The sequence below is a fragment of the Miniopterus schreibersii genome, assembly GCF_964146895.1.
Source record: "Miniopterus schreibersii genome assembly, chromosome: 1".
NCBI lineage: Eukaryota > Metazoa > Chordata > Mammalia > Chiroptera > Miniopteridae > Miniopterus > Miniopterus schreibersii.
In genome coordinates, this window is record NC_138101.1 from 80,451,545 (window position 1) to 80,475,904 (window position 24,360).

The 24,360-nt window shown below is 35.7% G+C and overlaps 1 protein-coding gene across 1 annotated transcript in view; it reads right to left on the reverse strand.

Annotated features, from left to right (window-relative positions):
* The window catches only part of GPR158 (G protein-coupled receptor 158), a 315,465-nt gene that overhangs the window by 19,712 nt on the left and 271,393 nt on the right, over nt 1-24,360 (reverse strand). The window contains exon 7 of the mRNA XM_081136819.1: nt 9,401-9,639. Coding sequence (XP_080992945.1) covers nt 9,401-9,639 — 239 coding nt within the window. The remainder of the gene's footprint in view (nt 1-9,400; nt 9,640-24,360) is intronic.

Sequence of the window (24,360 nt, forward strand, 5' to 3'; positions counted from 1 at the left end):
AAGTATTTTTAGCCTATTGAAGAAAACAAGTATTTTTTCAAGCAACAATTGTTTGCATTTTAAACAGCTAATATGCAAATTACAATTAGTCAGTGGTCATTAAAGTTCTACTTGGAAGTACTTTTTGTCTTCTCAGTCTGACTTGGTAGATGGCATCTGCTGAATGTGCCAGGCACTGTGCTAAATGCGTTTTGTATATTACCTACATTTATGAAGGGTTTATTGTAGAACTTGTGACTCCTTTCAAAAGGTTGGGGCAAAATTCTGAATGCTGAAATTTCAAGCTTGGGTCAAAGACACTGTATAGTAATTAAGAAACAGTACTGTTAATCACAAGAACTCTACAGGTCATACAGCGACTTGACTGTTCTCTTACCAACTCACTGCCAGCAACTCCCTAAGGTCACACATTTGCATGCTAGCTTTTCTTTGAGTTTTAAAAAAAATGTTTTTATTGATTTCAGAGAGAGGAAGGGAGAGGGAAACATCAATAATAAGAGTCACTGATCAGCTGCCTCCTGCACGCCCCCGACTGGGGATGGAGCCCGCAACCCGGGCCTGTGTCCTGACCAGGAATCGAACCGCGATCTCCCGCATCCTAGGTCAATGCTCGACCACTGAGCCACACAGGCAGGGCCGTGCTGGCTTTTCTTCATTGCTTCCTTTCACGCATCTCTAGAACTTGAAATCAAGTTCTTGACAATCTGCTCAGCATCTTAGGTGGGAAACTTAGAGAAAGTCTACTCTACTCTACTCTCTCTCTGCTATATACACGAGATTTTAAAAGTTTGATGCAGGGTGACAGAAATGTAGTGACGTACAGACACTTCAGAGCTTTGGACCCACATGAAAGACCATGAACGTGAGCAGAGTTCACAAGGAATATTAGAGGCCTCTCAGGGGTCCCGAGGTCCATGTGGGGACAGCAAGCTGTGTCTTCCAGTGACATTCCTCCCCTTCCCCTCTCCCTGTTGTTTCATGTGTATTGTTTGGGGAAGGGGTTGCAGTTGGGATTATTTGTTAACATTTAAAAACTGTATTTTAAAATTTCAGCCCTTTATGAAAGGCGGTCAGCAGTGACATAATGTACCTCAGCTTGGGCTACATTACTAGCAACTCACAGGTTCCTTTTTGAAGGCTAGCTTGAGTGGCTTTAGAACGATTGCAGTGGGGGGTTATATTTTTATTTAATTATATTCCACCTCTGTTGAAAAATATTTTATTTCCTTGAGGTGTAGTTATTTGTATGAGGCTAAAGGGCAAAGAGGAAGAATAAATTAATTTATTTTATTCTTTAATTTTATACTTATCGGGCCATTTTCTCTTTTGGAAGGTAGAAAAATTTTAACTTCGTTGTTAAATTTATACCTTATAAAATCTTTGAGACAATTTTGCTGAGTTAGGCTTGGCTTGAGCTGGGCTTGGCTTGGGACATTACCTGACCACTGAGTAAGGATTCATGTGGTCATCACAAATCTTTTGGCCAAACAGTCTCTATGAGAGTCCTTTTCATACAAGGAGAAGATCTGCCAAAATCTGCTTGACAACTGAGTTGTTCAAGCAACAAAAGACAGATTTTTTTTCTTCTTAATGTTTTTCCTTCTTTAAAATCCCAGGGTTCCACAGGGGAGCGAAAAATCCTTAGAAAAAAATGGTAGTTGCCACAGATATCGCAATTTCTCTTGCTCCTGTTCCTCCCAGGCTGTCCCAAGACAATCTCCACATTTATTCCCACATTTCTGGAACTTCCAAAAGGGAAAAATGGCACTAGAGCAGAAAATTAAAACACAAATTAATTTGTCCTTTGTCTTTTAGATCCTCTGCCTTTATACAGATACTCTTCAAAGAAGTAAAACACTTTTTGGAAGGAAGGGTATATAAATAAATAAGAAAACAGCCCCAACTTTAATCTTTCTGAAAACTGAAGCAAGACCTTCAAAAAGTGTGTGCGAGTTTCTAGCTCTATAGCCCAAGTCAAGTCTTTTACCCTTTAATTAAACATTAAAAATAGATTTAAAAATGGAAACAAGTGATGCAGCTTGGATTAAGGCATATGGTACATTAGAATAAAAGGAGATTGATGTACTGAACTGAAATAATGAACATTAATCTAAGTCAGATGGGGAGGAAGTCTAAATCTATGTTCTCCATTCTCATTAAGTGGTACTTACACTGCATTTCACCTGTCATAATACGGCCTAATCTTCTAGGGTAATTAAGTATTTATATCCTTAGAAATAATTGCTATTTTAGAATTTCCCTATATAACTCAGTAAAAGTTACTGTATTCTTCTCAGTTCCTTCTAAACACTGACAAACTACTAGTTAAGATACTAAACACACTGTTTTCTGTGTTTAAAATATTTTACCAGGAAGGAGGAAAACACAGAGGGAGAGCATGTCAGTGAAGAAGAGAAATGTAAAGATTTTGTTTTCTGTAGTAAAAATATTCCATGTGAAATTCATGGAAATGAATTAGTACTTTTGAACAGTGGGGTAGTCAATGCTGTTATATCCTGAAAGTGATAAGTCTCTTCAAATTCCCAAATGGAATGTGCACCCACATCTATCATATCTGTACAATTATTGCTTAGGTTTTTCTCTATGTCTTGATGAATAAAATATATAGCAAAGGGGTGTTGAGCTCTGAGGAGTTTCCAAAACCACACATACCTTATGTATTGGTGAACTTTTCACAACCACAAAGAGGTGAGGGGAAATCTTAATTTATAAAAGAGTCCTTGTCAGGGAGTAGTCATTAGAGCATATACATGCATTTGAGAAGAGTTAGGCCAAATCACTGACACAGAAAGATATAGTGACTAATAAAAAACAAAGGAAAGAAATGGAAACCTGGGTAGAGCTTTTGTATAAACTTTTTGTGCTAGGTTAGAGAAGGCAGCAAATAACTTTATTCTCAATTACATCTCTCTCTCTCTCTCTCTTTTTTTATCATATCAGAATATCATCACATAACTTCTGGAAGAAACTGACGAAGCACCTCAGTGCTTGCCTAGATCTGCACCAAGGTTTGATACAGAGATTTAGCCCCAGAAGGCCTAGAATGAAGCCCTAAATGTCCCTGAGGTTGCCACCTATCACTCACTTTTCTGTAGCCTGTTGCTTCCAGTAAGTTAAGAATCTGTCCATTAAGAATCTGTCCACTTATGCTAACTTATCTTGCTTGCTGGACAGTAAATTCAGTTTATGTTCTGAATGTGTAGTCAGAAATTGACTGCTAACCAACTAAATGTACTAATGAACAAACTCCACCGTTTTTCCACGGCTACTACTGAATTTCTGTATTGCTAACGTGGAAGCCCTGTACTTAGGGACGCCGCTGGCAGCTCTAAATCTACGTGTCAAGATGGGGTCTTCCTGAATCTAGGGGTGAAATTATAAAAGTTAATTCAGACATGAGAAGTTAATTCTAGTTATTTATCTGTATCAGCCAATTGTTTTAATTTTTTTTAATATGACAAATTTAATGCTATTGTAAAATATCCTGAACATGGACAATTGATTACCAATTTACCAACTAGGGTAACTCGATTTAGAAAAACAACAACAAAACCCTGTTCATTCTAATATCAAAAATTTTCAAAATGAGTATTACTTGGGATATTTATTTGCTTTCTCTATTAATTTAAGACAATGTTTCCTAATCCCAACCCCTTTATTCTTTACATAGCTCTAAGAGAATGGTGAAATAATAAAATTGTTTTTATCAAAAGCACATCAGTTTTACTCTGCTTCAGTATTTATAAATGCGCTGTACAATATTTTAAAAATGATGATTCCGATTTGCCATGCCAAATTTGTACCAATCTCTTATTTTGACTGTTGGACAAGTCAAAATTTCATAAAAGAGCTGAGGATTGCCTATTTAGTTTATGTAACTTGCTCAAAAACACCTCCCCAACTCTGAACATACACTTTTACCATGACAATGAAATTAATGACAACTGTGTAACTCCTGGATTTTTAGATTTAACACGTTTCCTTACACTGACCATAGAAAATACACAAGATAAAGGGAGTTGAGCTCATTCTTTATTCTTTCAGCAAATGCTTATCAAGGGCCTACAACTGCCAGACACTTCGTTAGGTGTGAGGAATACAGTGTGAACACTGTAGGCAACGTTGCTGGGGAGCACAGAGCCCAGGCTGGGTAAGAAAAGAAGACTGAGCAGATGTAAGTGTTCTCTCTTTTGCCTTCAGTGAGCCACAAATAATATATTAAACATACTCAGAGAAATTCAAAGTGCCGAGTTATATAGTGATGAATAGTGCAAGTATGACAGTTAAGGCTCTGATCTAGAAATATTCTGGAACATCCAAATTTTGAAATTCTCTTTCCTCCAGATAAAAGAAAACCTTTTTTTTTTTTTTTTAAAAAAAAGACTACTAGAAAACACTTCTCACACTGTCCAATATTCACCTGTTTTCCACAGTTGCAGTGTTTATATGCCTGTTCGTTTTCTAGTAAAGCTTACCTCACAATTTTTATAAGGACAAACAATGAATTTTGAAAATTATAAATAGACATAAATAACAATGGACTTCTGAAAGTCATTTTTATTCCCTTTTTTATGTTTTAAAATATTTCTTTAAAGAAGAAACTGAGGTTCATAGAGGCTCAGAAAATTTTCCAAGCTGTTTTCTATGTTTCTTTCTTCTGTAATGCTTGTGGTAGGAAAATCACTTTTAGAGCAGTTTTGGAGTAGTAAGCAAAAATAGACTGAGCCCATTCTTTAAAATTATTACCCATATTTCTAACTCAAATTCTACTGCAGTGGAAAAACTAGTATTGCATTCTTTCAAATGGTTCTTTATTTTATATTTTAAAAAAATAGACTGTTTTTGACAGGTATAGCTGATCCAGAATGCATGCTTATCAATATATTAACCATCACTCTTCTTTTTTCTCTAGATTGACTTCTGACAGAAATGTAAGCATTCACAGCTTCTTGACAAAAATTTCCCACAATCTCAAGGTAAAACCTACCTCCTGCCTCTCCACAGCATCGCCCCTACATAGAAACATTTCTGTTTAGGAAACGGGATAATTTAGCTTTCAGTACAGGTTGCTTTTTGGCTGACTGAAGATATATGAATTTATTCTTGAATAAGAACCAGAATATAAAAAAAACTTAGTGTAAACATGCTACTTATAGGAATATATATAAAGAGAACTGCAAAGAGGCATATGCTACTCATTAGAAAACATTAAATTGAGAGAGATTAAATACAGAATATCAAATGCTATATGCTGAAAGATAAATAAGTGAAATTGCTCTAGGATAGTGTGAAAAAAAATTACAGCAACCACATGTCTCTGATTTTTCAAGACAGTCCTAATTTCAAAAAGCTGTTCCTATTATTAAATCATATGTCTTTTTTTTAAGAGGAAAAATTTTTAAAAAGATGTTTTTGTTGCTTTTTAGAGAGCAGAAGGGAGAGGGATAGAGAGATAGAAACATGGATGAGAAAGAGAAACATCATCGATCCACAGCCTCCTGCATGGCCCCTGCTGGGGAGCCCACCACCCGGGCATGTGTCCTGACCAGGAATCGAACTCGTGAACTCTTGTTGCTGGGTCGACGCTCAACCGCCAAGCCACACCGGCAGGGCTAATAGGACATTTTAGATTTGAATTTGAAGATAGCTAGTAAAAAGTAATTGGCTTGCTTGTCTGTAATTTTTGTTTGTTTGTTAATCCTCAACAGAGGATATTTTTTCCATTGCTTTTCAGAAAGAGTGGAAGGGAGGGAGGGAGGAAGAGAGAGAGAGAGAGAGAGAAACATTGATATGCAAGAGACATATCAACTGGTTGCCTCCCATAGGTGTCCCGACCTGGGGCAGAGAGTGAACCCACAACCCAGGTACATGCCCTTGACTGGGAATAGAACCTGTGACCCTTCAGTGCTCAGGCCAAAGCTCTAACCACACTGTCCAGGGCTAATTTTGTAAATATTAAGCATATTGATAAATTTACTTTACAACAGCATGTATTTATTTTAAATTTTGGTTAATTCATTGAATGTAACTGGGGGTGACACTGGTTAACAAAATTATATAGGTCTCAGGTATACACTTCTGTAATACATCATCTGTATATTATACCGTGTTTACCACCCCAAGTCAAATCTCCTTCCATCATCACTTCTCTCTCCTATACCCTTTTCTACCACTCCCCACCCTCACTTCCCTCTGGCAATCATCATACAAACAAACAGATAAATCATGTGTCTTGATTTTTTTTTTTTAGAGAATTTTGTCACTGCAGGAAAAACATATTGAAACCAAAGTGTTCCTGTAGTTTACAGGACAAAAACAATGACTAGGAGATAACACATTTAAATTCCTCTTATCTCTTGTCTCTGTACCCTATTACTAGTCTTTTACTTTCTAAGGGACCCTAATGTTATCATTTAACACCTTTGGGAGTATTAGTTTATTCAATTCCTGTCTCTCAAGTCTCGCCACTTGCATCTCGCTCCCAAAGCCATGACCTAGATGTTCCTGTCATCATCAATCTCTTCTCTTAGCTTCTCTCCACCTCCTTACCTTAGCTGAGATCTCATTACCGCCCAAGGAACTGCATCCCCAGGGGCCCTCTCAAGCTATGGATCTTTATCTTCTCTTCTACTACCTCCCACAGGGTCCCCAGGAAAGTGAGCTCAGGGTCCTCCTTGTCTCTATGTCTCCTTTCCCTGGCATTACCCAGAAATATTTTAAAATGCCTACTTTTTTCACATTTTCCTCCTGGCTAGTGGAAAAAATTGCTACCTGGTAAGCTTTCTCTCTGGAGGAAGGCAGAATTTATTGGCAGTAAAGTACAATAAAAATAGCCCGTGACACTAAAGAACTGTTGCAGAGGGAGTAGTTAAATAAGGTAGGAGAGAAAGTTGTGGTCAGATGGAATTCTTCAATGAGTGATTTGGGAGGTAGGGGAGTTTCAGATGACAGAAGAGTCCTATAAAATGGGAGAGATCACTAGAGATGAGGGGGGCCAATGCTGGATGAGGATGGCACAGGAACTAGCTTAGCTAATACAAGGGAGAAAAAATAAGCCTGGGTAGGAATACAGGAAGGGTTATAGATATGTAAGCAAGAAGCTGAAGACACTGCTATCTGATGGCTCCTATTTGATTTTTCAAGGAGGAATCCTCTAACAGAAAAGAGAAACATGGGTAGTTTGGAGGTACAAAAACAGGACACGACAAGACTTGAAATAATCGTTCTGACGACTGTTCTGGTGGTTGATCAGGGAAGTAGAAAGAGTGTCATGAAATGCAGAGAATTTGGTACATTTCACTTAGAAACTATGACTCTTCCAAAAGCAACCTAGATTGAACTTCCTGACTCATCAACCCCCTTTCCTGGCTCTGTGAATTCCTGTAACAGGTTTTCCAAGACTCACAACAAACTTGACCTAGTTAGGAGTTTTCTTCATGTTTCACACAATTCTCACCCACCTCCACCACTATTTCTGTCAAAGGGAATGTTCTCTAGACCTCCTTACAATAATCTAAATACCACCCATGGGTCAAAGAACTTCTCTTTTATGAAGATTCCTGGGTTCTAGTCCAAAGTGCTGTTTTCCTTTATTGAAATGCTATTGTACCAAGAGTCTTTACCACCTAATTTTGCTTTTTAGTAATTTTTAACGATTCTTATTTATTTATATAAACCAATAGTAGGCTAACTGATGAGGAATAAGGCCTGTATGCATTTTACATTTCCCACAAAGTGCTCAACACAGTACTAAAGACATTATAGGTACTCAGCGGATCTTGTTTATTGTATAAAATTATCACTTATAAAGAAATTTTATAGAAAATGAATCGCAGATTATTATAAGTTATATATGTCTATTTATTTCTATGTATAAGTCACAAACATGACCTTCTCAGAGTACAAAATAAATTTTTAAAGGGCCTTGCATATATCTGAAAACCAGTGTGCACAAAATGCAAAACATGTGAGGTGAGCAGCGACACTTCCTGCTTGGCTCATCATGGATTTTGAATATTATATTCTTTGCAAAACAGGAAAGAAATATAGGAGGCTTTTCTTCATAGTGATACAGGAAAACGATTTTTCCTAATTCGGTTAACTTGGATTGAAGAATGTAAAATAACGTTAGAGGTTTCTATTGAGTAGAAATTTTATATCTATACAATTTGTTTAACTTTAATATCCAGATTAAAGTCAGAATCAGAGTTGCTTATTACCTTAGTTCTATGCTTTATCTTCTGGTGTGATACTGATATCTACTGATATGGATCTACTGATATCTTCTTTCATATTGATTAAAATAATGATGACTGGCTTTATATATTATCATTATAACCATTCCCTATATTGTTTTATAGATATCAGGCCTATAAAATTCCTAAAATACCTTGCCCAGAAAAATATTATTCCGGCTAAATTGTAAAGTAAATATACATTTTATTAGCTGCTAGCAAAATACTAAATGTGAATATTCAACCAAAAATCATCAAATGTGGAGAAGATACAAAATAGGAATTAAACTCATGTGTTTATTTTTGACATGTGCCAAGTAAAATTAAAGTGTGTCCCATGACTTACTGAAGGGAATAATAACAACAAAAAGATAAAGGTTTGTTTTCATTCTTTTATGTGTATCTTTGGGGGCTTAGCTTAAAACAGGCCAATATTAACACAAAAGTTCCTATGGAGTTTTTCTTCTTCATTTTTCAAAAAACTGAGGAGTCAGAAAAATAATCTATGTTTTTGGCTCAAGCCATTAATTATGTGGTTCTTCCAAGTTCTCCAGTTTCTCAGTCACATAACTCTTACTACCTCCAAGTAGCCTGGCTTTGTTTTTGTGTAATACTGAACCTCCAGATAATTCCTAATAAATTATCTTCAGAGGAAGGATAGATTAATTAGAGACTTTGTAGAGAAAAACCTCTACACAAAGTGTGCCCTCGATACCAGCTTTGATATATCATAGAACCAAAACTACATAAAAAATACCAGCATGCTTCCTTTTTTCTCCCAACCAAAAAAGTAACTCAAGAGAATAGCTACCGTTATCCAAATGGGAACACACTGATAAGACAGAAAGCAGAAAGTCTGTCTATGCAAATAAGTTGTCTTTATTAACTGCATATCTCCTTCCTGATTTACTTCACTACATTTTCACAACAAAGCTACATACCTTTGAAAAAGAATGGAAACTTTCAGAAAAAGTTTTCATTCCATATATCATTATTGTCCTTTTCATTATATTATTTTACCAAAACCATATTAGGTAAAATTCCTTTAGGTTTTGTGAAAGGGTTTGATAAGGATTCTAAAGAAGTGAATTTGAATGTTACTGGAAAACGGAAAAGACAATCACACACAACAAGTGACCACGTACCAATTGCTGTCATGTAATCCCAGCGCTCAGTGAGGCACATGTTGAAGATGAGGTGATCAGAGGTTTGCCCTTGGCCAATAAGTGAAATCTGCCTCTCCAATTGCTGGCAAACAGACGAAGTCCAGCCAACAAGAAACCAAAATACTACCAGGAGTATTACTGCCAGCATCCTCATAACCCGTCCGCCAGTCATATATGGAATCCGTTGGGCTGTTCGTGAAAGAAACACTTTCAAAACCCTGGAAAAGCAAGACATCAAAATGTTAAGGGAAAACTAAACATCAGTAAAATTCTAAAATATGTTCTTTTTCTAGGTGAATTTTCAACCCAACAAAATCTACTTATGCAGAGTTTTAACATAAAGAAAACCAGATACAGTGTTGCTTTTATTTTCACTTAGTTTCATTCTACTTTACATTCCAATAGCAGAACAAACATCCTACATTAGGGACCAGCGAGTAAACAGATTTGTATAGAATGGAATTCTTTTGAATATGTCTTGATATTTTAAGAAAAATTCTCAGGACCATAGAAAGATCTGTAGAAAAGCAACAATGCTCAAACAGGGTTTCTGAGGGATCAAAAAATAGACCTGAAAGTGAATAGTTGGATTTTATAATACAGGGTTTCCCCCCAAAATCTACACACACACTTTGAATAATTACAAAGGCAGTGCTTATTAAAATACATTTCATCTTCAAAATTGAGCTATCAGCTGTTAAAGTGTATATAGGTTGTTTTTGGACACCCTATACCAAGTCAAAAACTTCCTTGATCCAGTTATATTTTTAGTGTAAAAACATTATAAAGGGTATTTTCTGAAAATCATTTTTTATGACATCCCTCTATAGCCATTTGATCACATTACCAAAAATAAAAATGAAATAAGTATGAAAACAATGATAGGGTATTTAAATACTAGGATAACTCAATAAGATCACTGCATTAAGGAAGGGGGTTGGGAGGCATATAAGAAATGTAGAGAATTTTAAAATTTGGGGTTGTTTTCTTATATATGTGACTCAAATAGTCAGGATTGAGATTAATTAGGTAATATCTAAGAATTGTTCCATCTCTAAATATTGTGTGAAGACAAAATCTAACCTTACTTTAATCTTTCTTTGATTTCACCTTCAGAATATTCTTAGCTGATTTTAACTCCCATTCTCACTCTGATATTTTGTATTACAAAACTGTCACATGAATAACCATGAGTGATTTATAACACTATGAGGGTATCTATAATCAATTTCCTTAAGGCAAAAATAAATTCATATCTCCAACTTTTCTATTCCCTACTCCATCTCATTCTTTCAACATTTTTTATGAAGTATTCATATGAATTCTTCATAAAAATTATTGTAAATCTAGAAATGAAACAAATGCACCTGAAATAGTCTAGATGTGTTATGCTAGTTCTCTCTCTCTTTATAGACCTTGGTAGCTCTCTCTGAATTAATACAACACAACCAGTAGAGAAAGTTATTTTCTAGCAGATTCTTATTTATCTTCCCCCTCCACCCACCATATCTTTAACTCTATTTTCCTTCAGCTAACAAACAGGATGAAATTAGTTAATTCTAAATAAAACACATCCTCAGTTTTTCTGTGGGACGATGTCAGGAAGATATTAGTATCAAATAAGAGTACAACAGAAGGCCTCTTTAACTTCTCTCTGTTTAGCTAGCCCACCAGATTAACAGCATTCTCCATTCCCATGCAGACCCAGTGAGCCCTGCCAGGCCGCCTCCCACCTCTGCTCCAACCAGTGCACCTGCTACTTCCTAAGAATCAGTTGTATTTGGCCCCAAACTTTGCCCATTGTTACCATCTTATGTAATATAATTTAACTAAATCATAAATAAAATAATTATACAAGACCATGAAACAAAAGGAGACTCATTTGTATAAAATCTATTTTAATTTCTTTGATAAGATTCCATAAAGGTGAGTCACTAAAATAAGCTGTTCACTTAGGGAAAAGTGAGGGAATTTTAATATATTGGGGTGGTCAATAAACATAAAAATGAGAAAGAGGTGACACTTCAAATGACTTCAAAAAACTCTGTAGAGTCTCACTACTATTTAAAGAACCAACATTGTGAACAGTAAATAATGCACTGTGGTGTGATGTGTTCCAAACATCTGACCCATAGTCAAAGAAGAGACCTTATTTCAAACATATTGGTGGATGATTGTGTGTTTTAAATTACAGTGTCTATACACTTCTTTAATGTCTTCCTGCTTTAAATGTTAACAGTTAATTGACCAGTTACTAAACCCATAAAAAGGCTTCAGCAAACCAAAAGATTCACAGAACTCTTTCTTAGAAATGAGATAAATTTCTTGGAAAATTAATATTTTGCCAATGCCCATCTTATTTGATGTAGGAGAAACTTGCAGCCACTATGTAAACATAATCGTTTCTGGTTGTACCTGGATGAATTCTAAATGTTGAATGACTAGAATCTCAAAAGAAGGAATCGATCTATTTTGTTGGTCTTCAATATTTTGGCTAGGGCATAAAAAGAATTGTTTCACATTCTAGCTTGACTCAATTTGAATATGTTATGTATAATATCAATGAACAAACACTTACATAGTAACAACCATACGGTAGGTATCATGCTAGACAACATGGGAGGCCTAAGTTATGGTTCTTGTCTTCTAAAAGCCTACAATTTAACTAGAAATAAATGTGCAAATACCTACCATGAAAAACAATATATATTATATTGTATGTAGCTAGTAAGTCTAGTAAACTAACAGAATAGGTGGTATTTATCTGAGCCTTGAGTATCAGATAAAAACAGAGGAAAGTGGAGAAGACAAAAGGAGATAGTCTAGTTGAAGGGAAATCACATAACAAAGTAAATAGCAGGGAATCTGAAGTTGTAATTAAGGGATAGTGGGTGGAATCGTCTGGCAAGAAAAAAGTTTTTTCTTCAACCCACAAGAACTCCTAGGGACATTTCAAGTTACTGTGAGGGGTTTTCACCAGGTCGAGAACCACTGCTTCAGAGAAGAATATGTTTTCCATGGCCAAGATGTGGGAAATCATTTATTTTTCTGATACTTGAAGATTTTCACTACCTAAACTGAAACTCTAAACCTGAAAGACAGCTAATAGTGGATTTTAAAAATGACTTTAAAATACTTATTCAGAATTCTTTAAAGTATTTCTTAACCAGATGAGTTTGTTTTTTGGATAGGAAATCTATGTGATCCCAGTTTGGTATCTTTTAATCAAGAAATTCCACTTCCAAATTATCAGAAATTTTTGTCTCCCAGATGACTCTTTGGGTATTTATTGTAAAGTCTGAGAATTCAAGATTGTCATAGATACCATAGTCTCATTTCCAGAGAGGAAAAACCAAAGCACAAGTCCGCATGAGTCTCCTGTTATATTGATTTTACTGGCTTTCAAGTACTAGAGATGTACAATAACACAACTCTGCATTTTGATCTAAGTATTTCAGGATATTGGTTTCTGTAAAATTGAATGAGATGCATTTTTCTGGCACTGCCTTAAAATAAAATGAGAAAATTTTGCTGTATCTTTAAGACATGAATTCTTGTTAGGCTCACTCCCTAGAAACCAAATTCTAAAAATGAAATCCTTAGCCGTGCATTTATCTGAAATACAGCTGCATAAAAAATACAATCATTAAACTTCTTATATAGATTACTTTTTCTACTATTTTTTTTCACAGATTTTTAGGCTACCATCTGTTCGGAAGGTTGCACTATTTCTGAAGGCTATAGCAGTAACATACACAAGAAGACTGCAAGAAATTCCCAGAACTTAATATAAAAAGACATATTTAAAGAATATCTTCAATTCTCATTATTAATAGTAGATAAATTCATATAAATCATGTTGAAATGATGAGAAAAAAAAAAAAAGGTCAACCCAGGAATTGGCTGTCATATTGTCTGCCTCTGTATTTTCACTTTCTACACATGTCTGGTTTGAGCTTATAAAACTCCACTGTGAGAACTCGTACTTAGGGTATCAATTACCCTCTTCAAATACAGCATCTAATTGGTATTGGTGCTTCTGTTTTACTTGATCTCCCTCCAGCTTCTGGCGTGGCTTCAGCTATGTGCTTGATTTTGTCACAGTCTCTCGATCTTCCTACTCCCCTGACAGCTTTAGTCTCTGTTGCAGAGTCTTCTTCCTCGGTCTTCCCCTTAAGTGGCAGTTTCTCAGTGATCTCCCGAACCTGGCCATCTTCTAGTCTTGCTCTACACACTGCACCCAGGAAATCTCATCTACTCTCATTTCAGTTATCTACATGCTGGTGAGTATCGTCAGGTTAGATCACTGTCCTGAGCTCAAGATCTGAATTCTCAGTGACCCACTGGAAATCAACAGGTCCCAAAATAAAATCACCCCTCTGTCTCCCCTCCCACCTTCTCTAACCCACCTTGCTCTTGTGTTACCTGTCCCAATAACTTGTACCACCTAACTGCTCAAAGCAGAAATCTCAGGATGAACTTCGATATTTCTCCCCACCCATATTCCCGGTACTGAAAGAATGCTGAAGACATTAATTTCCACCACTTAACTCTCTCTCAGATCCTTCTGTTTTGCTCCATCCTCACTGCCACTGCCACAATCCTGGCCATCAACCTGCTCCTGTAGTAGCTTCCTGACTAATCAGTCTCCTTAAGGGCCTCACACCTTCAGTCTATACCCTATAGTGGAGCCACACGATCTTTCTAAGTCACACTTCTGATTATGTTGCTCCTGTTTACAGCCCTTTGGCAGCACATCTCTAACCACTCTCCTCTTCCCAAGGTCCTGCTGGTCCCTTTGGATGATATGCAGGTGTCCTCTATCTGAACTTTTGCCCCCAGCTCTCCTCACTACCCTTCCCCTCACACACAACACCTAATTTAGCTGATTCCTACCTATTCCTTCATAGTTCAGTTTAGATGTTGCTTGCTCTAGGCCAGTGGTTCCCAAACCAGTAGTGTCAACATTACCCAGAAACTTGTTAGAAATGCAAATTCTTTGGTCCCATCCAAACCCACTGAATCAGAAACTTCGGGGGAGTAGGGCCCAGAAACCTGTTTTTTAACAAACCTGTTAGGTAAATTCTGATGAAGGCTACAGTTTGAGAACTGCTACTCTAAACAGTTTTTCACAACAGGCCTAACTCAGTGCAGGTGTCTTTCTAATGGGATGACTGCTTGAGCCTACCACATAAACTGTTGAGTTTTTATTATGCTGACACCAAAATTTAAGCCTCTAGTAATACGAAGTTTTGATTTTCAGAATATTTACATTTGTTTGTGATACTGAATTTCTTTTGTTTACTAAAAAGCAATGCACATATACATCTTCAAGCCACCCAGTCTTCTGTCCTATTAATTTAATTGGAATAATTCTAAAGTCCTAACGTTTTCTATTAGAGTTAAATTTCTATTAATTATACTGCCTTCCTAGAAATTCCAGAGAATAAATGCTTATGATGAAACTCACTTCTCCTCAAAAGAGCCCTGAGAGTGAACTACACACAAAAAAGCTATAGTCACTGTCTGTCAGTTTGCTTTCAAACGTCACAAGTCTTCATGTTTATTAAGCTTTTCATCAATTTCTCAAAATTTCATTTTTAGAAGTAAACTAAAGTTATTTCTTGGTCACTGGATGGATTAGATATATATTAAAAAGAATTGGCATCACCTAGACAGAAATCAATTTTGACATTTATCAGACATGTAGTTCAGGAAGATTATCGGGAGTATATGTATATTTGGGGGGAGGACTGATTTAAATTATAATACATATATCAAGTCAAATACTTATATAACTTCTAAAAGAATGATACAAATCATACACTGACATGGGAAGAATTTGAAGACATAGTAAATTTAAAAAGCAAAATTATTGTGAGTATATTAAATTATTGCAATTATAAGAAAGAAAACTCACAACTCAGTTTTCCCAATATAGGTGTTTTTGTCAGTTTCAATTACCTGCTTGAACTTTCATATTTCACATCGATCTTTCTTTTCACCTGATTGTAGGTAGGTAGAATAAAGAAGAATGATGAAAAAAGAAAGAAGGAGGGAAGAGTTGTAAGACTGTTGCAAGTCAAATATTCTATGGTTAGAGCTAGAAGAAACTTTGGGAATTATCTAGTCTGATCCTGTTAATGTATAGAAGAGAAATGTGAGTCCCAGTGAGGGGTGTCATTTGTCTAAAGTCACACAGTCAGTGAGCAGCAGAACCACTACAAAGCTCTTATCTTTTTTCTCTCACTTGAGTGCTTTTTTCAGTTATATCTTACCAAAATAGAACTTTCTATTAGCTAGTTGGTGGGGAGTGGTGTCAGCAAAAATGTTGGAATAGAAAACTCCAAAAGTCCATTCATCCAGAAAAGCAATGAACAAACTAGCAAAAAGTATTAGAATCAACTTTTTCGGAACCCTGGAAACTAATTAAAAGCTTTTATCTTTTATGCTTAACCCAGCAAGATACTTAACCAAGAAAAAAACAGCTGAATCTGAATAACAGAGATTTGTGGCATTTTAACATACACTGGTCCTGTGTCCCACTCCCCACCTCAGTGGTGGCCTTGAAGACAACATCCCACATTGTCAGTACAGGTACCCAGTACTAGAAAACGTAATGGACCTTCTTCTCAAATAACTGTATTTGTTACTTTTGACCTCTCTGGTGGTTCTCGACAGGACTAGTTCAAAGGGTCTGCCTTTATTTTACCCAACTGGAAATTTTCTCAGGGCTGAGGTAGCGACCTGGAGGTCATTTGTGTAAAATACGTAAAGGCAAATGGATTAGTGGAGCCACCTGGGGCAAGGGATAATGGTTGGGACAAACAAGAGACTAAACAAAAAATAGGAGGAAAGGCTGGGGAATGAGATGTATTGGGGAACAAGGGCTTTGAAAAGCTCCCATATATTCCTGGATCATTAAAAGGTTGAAAAATGCTCAGAAGAGACCTGAGAAGGCCTTAAGCTCTCATCTCTTGCTGACCTGAGGCTCTGCTCGCTCTTGCATGTGCTCTCTCTCCCTCCCTGTCTCTCTCTTTCTCCCTTACTCTCTCTAAAATCAATAAGCATATCTTTGGGAAAGGAGTAAAAAAAGATTTCCTTCCTTTAGATGGCTGAATAACATTTCATTGTGTGTGTATATATACATTGTATTTCTTTATGCACCATCAATGGACACTTAGGTTGTTTCCATATCTTGGGTATTGTAAATAATGCTGTAATGAACATGGGGGTAAATATATCTTTTCAAATTATTGTTTTCATTTTCTTCAGGTAAGGTAGAATTGCTGGATGACATAGTAACTCTATTTTTAACATTTTGAGGAACCTCCGTACTGTTTTCCATAGTGGCTCCACCAATTGACGTTCTTACCAACAATGCACAAGGGTTTACTTTCCCCACATTCTCATCAACACTTGTTATTTCTTGTCTTTTTTATAACAGCCATTGGAATAGGTTTGAGGTGATATCTCACTGTGATTTTCATTTGCATTTCCCTGATGATTAGAGATGCTGAGCATTTTTTTCAGCTCCCCATTGGCAAAGTGTATGTCTTCCTCAAAAAATGTCTATTAGATCTTCTGTCCATTTTTAAATCAGATTTTTTTTTTTTTTGCTATTGAGTTGTATAAGTTCTTTATATAGTTTGGATATTAAGCCCTTGTTAGATATATCATTTGCAAATATTTTTTCCATTCAGTAGGTTGCCTTTTCATTTTGTTGATGGTTTGCTTTGTTGTGCAGAATCTTTTGAGTTTGATGTGGTTCTACTTCTTTATTTTTGTTTTTGTTGCCTACGCTTTTGGAATCAGATCCAAAAAATCATTGCAAAGGCTGATATTAAGGAGCTTACTGCCTATACTTTCTTCTAAAATTTTATGGTTTCAGGTCTGACATTCAAGTCTTTAATCCATTGTGAATTAATTTTTGTATGTGGTGCAGTTTCATTCTTTGGCAAGTGGCTGTCCAGATTTCCCAACATCATTTATTAAAGAGGCTGTCCTTTCCCCATTGTATATTCTTATCTACTTTGTCATAAATTGATTAACCATAATGCACAGGTTTATATATGGAGTCTCTATTCCATTCATCTATGTGTCTGTTTTTATGTCAGCAAACGATTTTCATTACTATGTTTTTTCTATTTTAATTTTTATTTATTGTTGACAGTATTACAGATGTCTCCCTTTCCCCACCCCTCTTAACCCCCTCCATAGTTTTGAAATTCAGTTTGAAATCAAAGAGTACAATGCCTGTAGCTTTGTTCTTCTTTCTTCAGATTGCTTTGGCTATTTAAGGTCTTTTGTGGTTCCATACAAATATTAGGGTTGTTGTTCTACTTCTGTGAGAAATGCCATTGGAATTTGGATAGGAATTGCATTGAACCTGTAGATTGCTTTAGGTAATGTGGACATTTTAGCAATATTAATTCTTTCAATCCATGAGCACAGAATATCTATTTATTTGGGTCTTCTTAAATTTCTTTCATCAGTGTCTTATAGTTTTCTTGGTTAAATTTATTTCTGGTATTTTTAAATGTAATTAATTGTAAATGGGATTGTCTTATTAATTTCTCTTTCTGATGGTTTTTTATTAGTGTATAAAAACCCAACAGATTTTTATATATTTATTTTGTATACTGAAACTTTACTGAATTCATTTATTAGTCCTAATAGATTTTTGATGAGGTCTTTCGGTTTTTTAGATATATAATATCATGTCATCTGCAAACAGTGACAGTTTTACTTCCTCCTTTACAATTTGGGTGCCTTTTATTTGTTTTTGTTGCCTAATTGCTCTGGCTAGGACTTTCAATGCTATGTTGAATAAAAGTGGTCAGAGTGGGCATCCTAGTGTTGTTCCTAATCTCATAGGAAAAACTTTCAGCTTTTCAACTTTGAGCATGATGTTAGCTGTGGGCTTGTAATCATATGGCCTTTCATTATGAAGAGGCATGTTCCCTCTATATCCATTTTGTTTAGAGTTTTTATTGTCCATGAGTGTTGAATTTTGACAAATGCTCCTTGGGCATCTATTGAGATGTTCATGTGATTTTTTTTTTTTTTACCTTCATTTGTCTCTTTCTTGATAGTATCAAGACCAAAATTTTTCATTTGATGAAGTCCAATTTATCAATTTTTTCCTTTTGTTGCTTGTAGTTTTGGTATTTTTCCAAGACTATGAGTATTTATACTTCGTTTCCTTCTAAGAATTTTATAGTTCTAGCTCCTACATTTAGGTCTTTGATCCATTTGGAATTAAGGTTTGTATATGATGTAATGTAGAGGTCAGTCAGTCTTTTGCCTGAGGATATCTGGCATTGATCTATGTGTCTCCTGTGCCAGTATCACAGTGTCTTGGTTGCTGTAGCTTTGAAGTAAGTTTTAAAATCAGCAAGTGTGACTCCTCCAACTTTGTTCTTTTTAAAGATTGTTTTGCCTGGCTGGGTGTGGCTCAGCGGTATTTAGTTAGTTCTTTAATTTCATTCAACACTGTTTTGTAGTCTTCAGAGTATCTGTCTAGTGGTATTTATTTATTTATTTATTTATTTATTTATTTATTTATTCATTCATTTATTTATTATGTTCTAATCCTCACCTGAGGATATTTTCTCCATTGCTTTTTCAGAGAGAGGAAAGAGGGGAGAGAGAGAGAGAGAGAGAGAGAGAGAGAGGGGAACACTGATGTGAGAGAGACACATCGATTGGTTGCCTCCCGACCAGGGCAAGGGATTGAGCCTGCAACCGAGGTACATGCCCTTGGACAAAATCGAACCCAAGATCCTTCAGTTTGAAGGCCGATGCTCCAGCCAACTGAGCCAAACCGGCTAGGGCTAGTGGTTGTTTATAAACTTATTTCTACATATTTTATTTTTATGCTATTATAAATGAAAATGGCCCTTTAATTTCTGTTTCTGTTTGTTTGTTGCTTATGTGTAGAAATACATTTAATTTTGAATATTAATCTTGTATACGCCAACATTACTAAACTTGTTTGCTAATTCTAATAGTTTTTGGTGGGTTCCTTAAAATTTTCTCTCTAGGAGATCATGCCATCTGCAACTAGTTCTACTTTCCCCTTCCTTTCGTATATCTTTTCTTTCTTTTTGAGCCTTACTTGCTCAGGTGAGAACTTCCTGGAAAACGTTGAATAGAAGCCAAAATAAGCCAACATTCTTGTCTTGTTCTTAAACAGAAGGCAGGAACTTGAGTCTTCCATTATTAAGCATGATGTCAGCTGTGGGTTTTCATAGATAATTTTTATCTGGATGAGAAAGTTCCCTTTCATTCCTAGTTTGTTGAGTGTTTTTATCATGAAGAATGTGTTGAATTTCGTCAAATGCTTTTTCTGCATTTGTCATGATGATCATGTGGTTTTTGTTCTTTATTGTATTAATATAGGCTACTACATGAATTGATTTTTACATGTGGAATCACTTATATTTCTGGGCTAAATCCCACCTGCTTGTAATGTATGATCCTTTTGATAGGTTGCTGGATTCTGCTTGCTAGCATTTTGTTGAGCTTTCTGTACTATATTCATAAGCTATATTGGTTTTTAGTATTACTTTCTTAGGATATATTTTTCTGGTTTTGATATCAGGGTAATACTGGCCTCTTAGAATGCATAGAGAAATGTTGCCTTATTTATTTTTCAGGATGATTTATAAACAACCGGTGTTAATTCTTCTTTAAATCTTTGGTATAATTAATCAGTGAAGCCACCAAGTACTCGGGCTTTGTATATGTGTTTGCGGGGGGAGGGTTGATTATTAATTAAATGTCTTTACTTGTTTCAAGTCTATTGAAAATTCATATTTCTTCTGAGTCAGTTTCAGTAGTCTGTGTCTATCTAGGAATAGCTAGAATAGCCGTGCTTCTAGTATTAAATTTCTTGTTAGCTCAACTCCTGTCTTTTGGACTAAAGGCATAAATTATGGGTGATGATCATGAGGATAAACAGAGGCCAGGTGAGCCGCTGGCATGAGAGAAGGAATGCCACAAGATTATCAATAGACATATCTACAAGAAAGTAGTCTAAATACACGAATTAGAAGGTATTGTTAGATTAGATTTAAAAAGCAAGGACCAAGTGTATGTTTGTTTGTTACAACAAACACCCTTTAAATATAAGACAAAAATATGTTCAAAGTAAAATGATGGAAATAAAAGATATACCATGCTAACTCTAATCAAAAGAAATCTGGAGTTGCTAATATTAATACCAAACAAAGTAGATTTCAGAGCAAAGAATATTACCAGGAATAATGAAGGTCTTTTATAATGATAGAAGAATCCATCCATGAAGAGGTTATAACAACTCTAAATGTTTATGCATCTAAGAACAGAACTTCAACATACATGGAGGAAAAACTGAAAGAACTGTGAGGACAAATAGGCATATTAGAAAATTTCAAACCACCCTCTAAATATTAATAGAACAAGTAGAGAAAAAATTAGTGAGGATGTAAAAGACTTAAACAACATTATTGAACAGATCCTCAAACAGCAGATGATACATTTCTTCCAAGTGACTGTGAAACCTTTACCAAGATAGGTCATATTCTGGGCTATAAAGCAAGCAGCAGTAAATTTAAGAGGATTCCAATCATACAAAATATAAGGTCTGATCACAATGGAATTATATTAGAAATCAAAACCAGAAAAATTTGTAGAAAATTCCTCAATATTTGGAAATTAAATAACACTTCTAAATAAACTGTGAGACAAGAAATAAATTAAATTAAAAATTATTTTGAGCTGACGAAAAATGAAAACATAACTTAGGTATTTTGGACTGGACACGGGCAAATGCTAGGTGGGAGGCAGCAGAGCCACCAGAGGACAGGGGAGCTGATGGAGCATCAGAATGGACACAGGGGCCCTGGCCGGGTGGCTCAGGTGCTTAGAGCATAGTCCTGATACGCCAAGGTTGTGGGTTCCACCCCGTCAGGGCACATACAAGAACCAACCAATGAATGCATAAATAAGTCGATCAACAAAGTGATCACCCTTTCTCTCTCTTTCTTCTCTCTTTCCCTTCCTCTCTCTCTAAAAATAAATTGATCAATAAATTAAAAAAAAGAAAAAGAGAAGGGACATAGGTGCTTCCAAACAATAACGCAAGCTGAGCCCTTACCTTTGGGCCGAGACTACAGTAGGCAGGTGATGGCAGCTAGCAGCTTGCAGAAGCAGACCGTCATCTTGGCCTTTAAAGAAGCCTGGCTGCCCTTCGTTGTTGCTGCATGACTAAGTTAATCTCATTTTCCAGTTATTCTCTTACATCTACTTCACATAAGGAAAATAAAAATATTTCCACTGGAGCTGATACAAAATTTGTTAGTTGCTAACAAAGAACATTAGGACGAAGTATTTATCAGCTGTAGTCAGAGAAGTACTAATTCTGAATTACTAGGTGGGTTTTCATTTGTAATTTTAAAGTTGATTATTAACACACACACAAGTGTACAAACACATACACAAATTGAAACGGCAACAATCCAGGCAATTAAAAATAATCCCATGCTTCAAATTTGGCACATAGCCCCTAAACTGTATATTCTAATGCAAGCCTCTTTCTAGAAATACAAACATAATATATTGATGCTATAACTAGAAATTAGAGCATATGTATATATTTATCAAACAAATGTGAAAGGAGAAGCTTAATATTGAAAAGCTTTGAATGTAGTTGTTATACAAAAATTGTATTTCCAAGATATGAGTCATAAAACAAATCAAGTAGGACATGATAGGTCAGACAAAATTAGTAAAGCTTTACATCTCCTTAGTTTTCTGAGTGAGATATGCTCCTATTTTTATTTATGTCTAATAGGTAATACGAAAAGAACAATTAAAAATATATTGCTTTTATCTATAATTTTTTAAAGGTGCTCATTGATGTTAAAGGTTCTATATAAATACAGACCTCTAGTTAATAACTTATTGTTAGGAGTGAAATGACTTTGGATCTTTCCTATTTCATTAAAACAATTTAAGGTAGTAAAAAGATCTCTAGGAAATTGTTTAAATCTCAGTCTCAGAAAACCCAGGTTGACAGTGAATTATAAAACAAAAGAGAAAGTAAAGTTATTTACAAATCTAATCTTTTTCAAATTTCTTAAAATGCCAATGTTAAAGATAGTTCTGAAACATGAATTTGAGACCTTTATTCTCTACAATTTTATCTTAAGCATGTCATTTTTCTCTAGGGTATCTAGTTATTTTCTAGTATATGCCAGGCATGGGCATATGGGGTCTGGATCAGATATCTTCTGATTTACCTCAGAAGCCGTGTAACATTCTTTGGCTTTGGAACTTACTTTGCTTCCTATTGACAAAGATTCTCTCCTTTACCAAACTTTAGTCAGGCTCCTCCGAGCCCTCTCCTCAACTGGACTCACCTGTTGTACTTCCCTGTCTTTGCACTGTCCAATTTTAACAAGAATCATGATAAATAAGTCAGTTTAGTGAGAATCTCCCACCCTTGATAGCTGAAATCATCCTGGCCCGCCAAGTTGGTTTAGCCAGAAATTTTCTTTTTCACCTGATGTTTCCTCTTAGTATTTTCCCATCCACTGAACTGCCCCTTGCTCCTTGGCTATAAATCCTTACTTTTCCTTGTTGAGCCCAATCTCTCTCCCCTACTCGAAAACCCCACTACAGTTTTCCTGAAATCTTTAAGAATTCTGACGGAAGTGTCAGAATGAATTTTGCCTTAATACTGTCTAAACAGTACACTTGCTGGCAGGGAAAGAGACCTTCCTTAGAAGATGAAGATTGAGATTTTCTCTGGGACAATATAATTCTTAAGAAATGTCACTATAAGCAATTTTCCACTTGAAGGTAGGAAGCCAGTTAAGATGAGCATTCACAGTGTGCTCAGCAGAGGGTAAACCTGAAGTGCATATTATTAGCAGTATCCATATGGCAAAGTTTTCCCATTTCCTAGTCAAAATGCAATGTACACAGCTACATGTCCAAAGACTACTTTCTGGATATATTATTTTTCACTGAGGTGGGTAACTGGCTAAAACAGTGTTAAAACTATTTCATATTAAAACCCTCTGGGTCATGATCTGAGGCCTTAAACACCATTCATCTGTGTGCTGGGATGAATGCATGAATCCTTTTAGGAGTATCTTGTGTATGCCCATAGGCATTTGCTTAGCCACCTAAAAACAAAGGTTATTATTATAATATTTGGCTTTCATATATGAGAGCTAATCAACACCTTGATCAATGGTCTGTCAAGGCAGATAATCTGTATTTAATAGACAAGTCTAATAACTATACTTCAGGTATTTGCCCCAGGCTCCATCTCAAATTCCCTGCCACCCAGTGGTTATCACAAGTTAAGGTAAAGGAGACAATCTTCATTTTGTCACAAGCCCTTTTCTATATAGTGGCACACTTGCTTTTCTTTCTTTTCCTCTTTTAAAGATTTAGATTATCTTACTGTATTTTATGTATCCTTAAAAATACACTCAATAAATAAACATAAATATCTTCCAGTCACTTTTCAAACTTTATTAAAATATATATATATATTCCTTCCCACAAAGTGTAAACTATTTGGTGCTAATGAACACAGTAGAGAAAGCTGCTAAGTATTGTGCTGTATCCACAGCAAGGAGTACTGATTAATGCATAAAATAAAAATCCCTAGTCCAGAGTCAGAAGAAGGCTTTTTCACAGTTTGCTTAAATACTCGTTTTAAACATAGTACAAAAAAGTCTTATTTTTCCTTGATTAGCCTTAGAAAAAGGAAAAGGCAATCTGTTTTTAAAAAACCATATTAAAAGAAATAGAAAAATGTTCTTTTAGCATTACGTTTCTTAATCTATCTTCATCCCCTTTCACTTAAAACATTTCCTCATTTTGCCTCCTCAAAATATACACGGTGCCCGGCCGACGGGGCTCAGCGGTTGAGCATC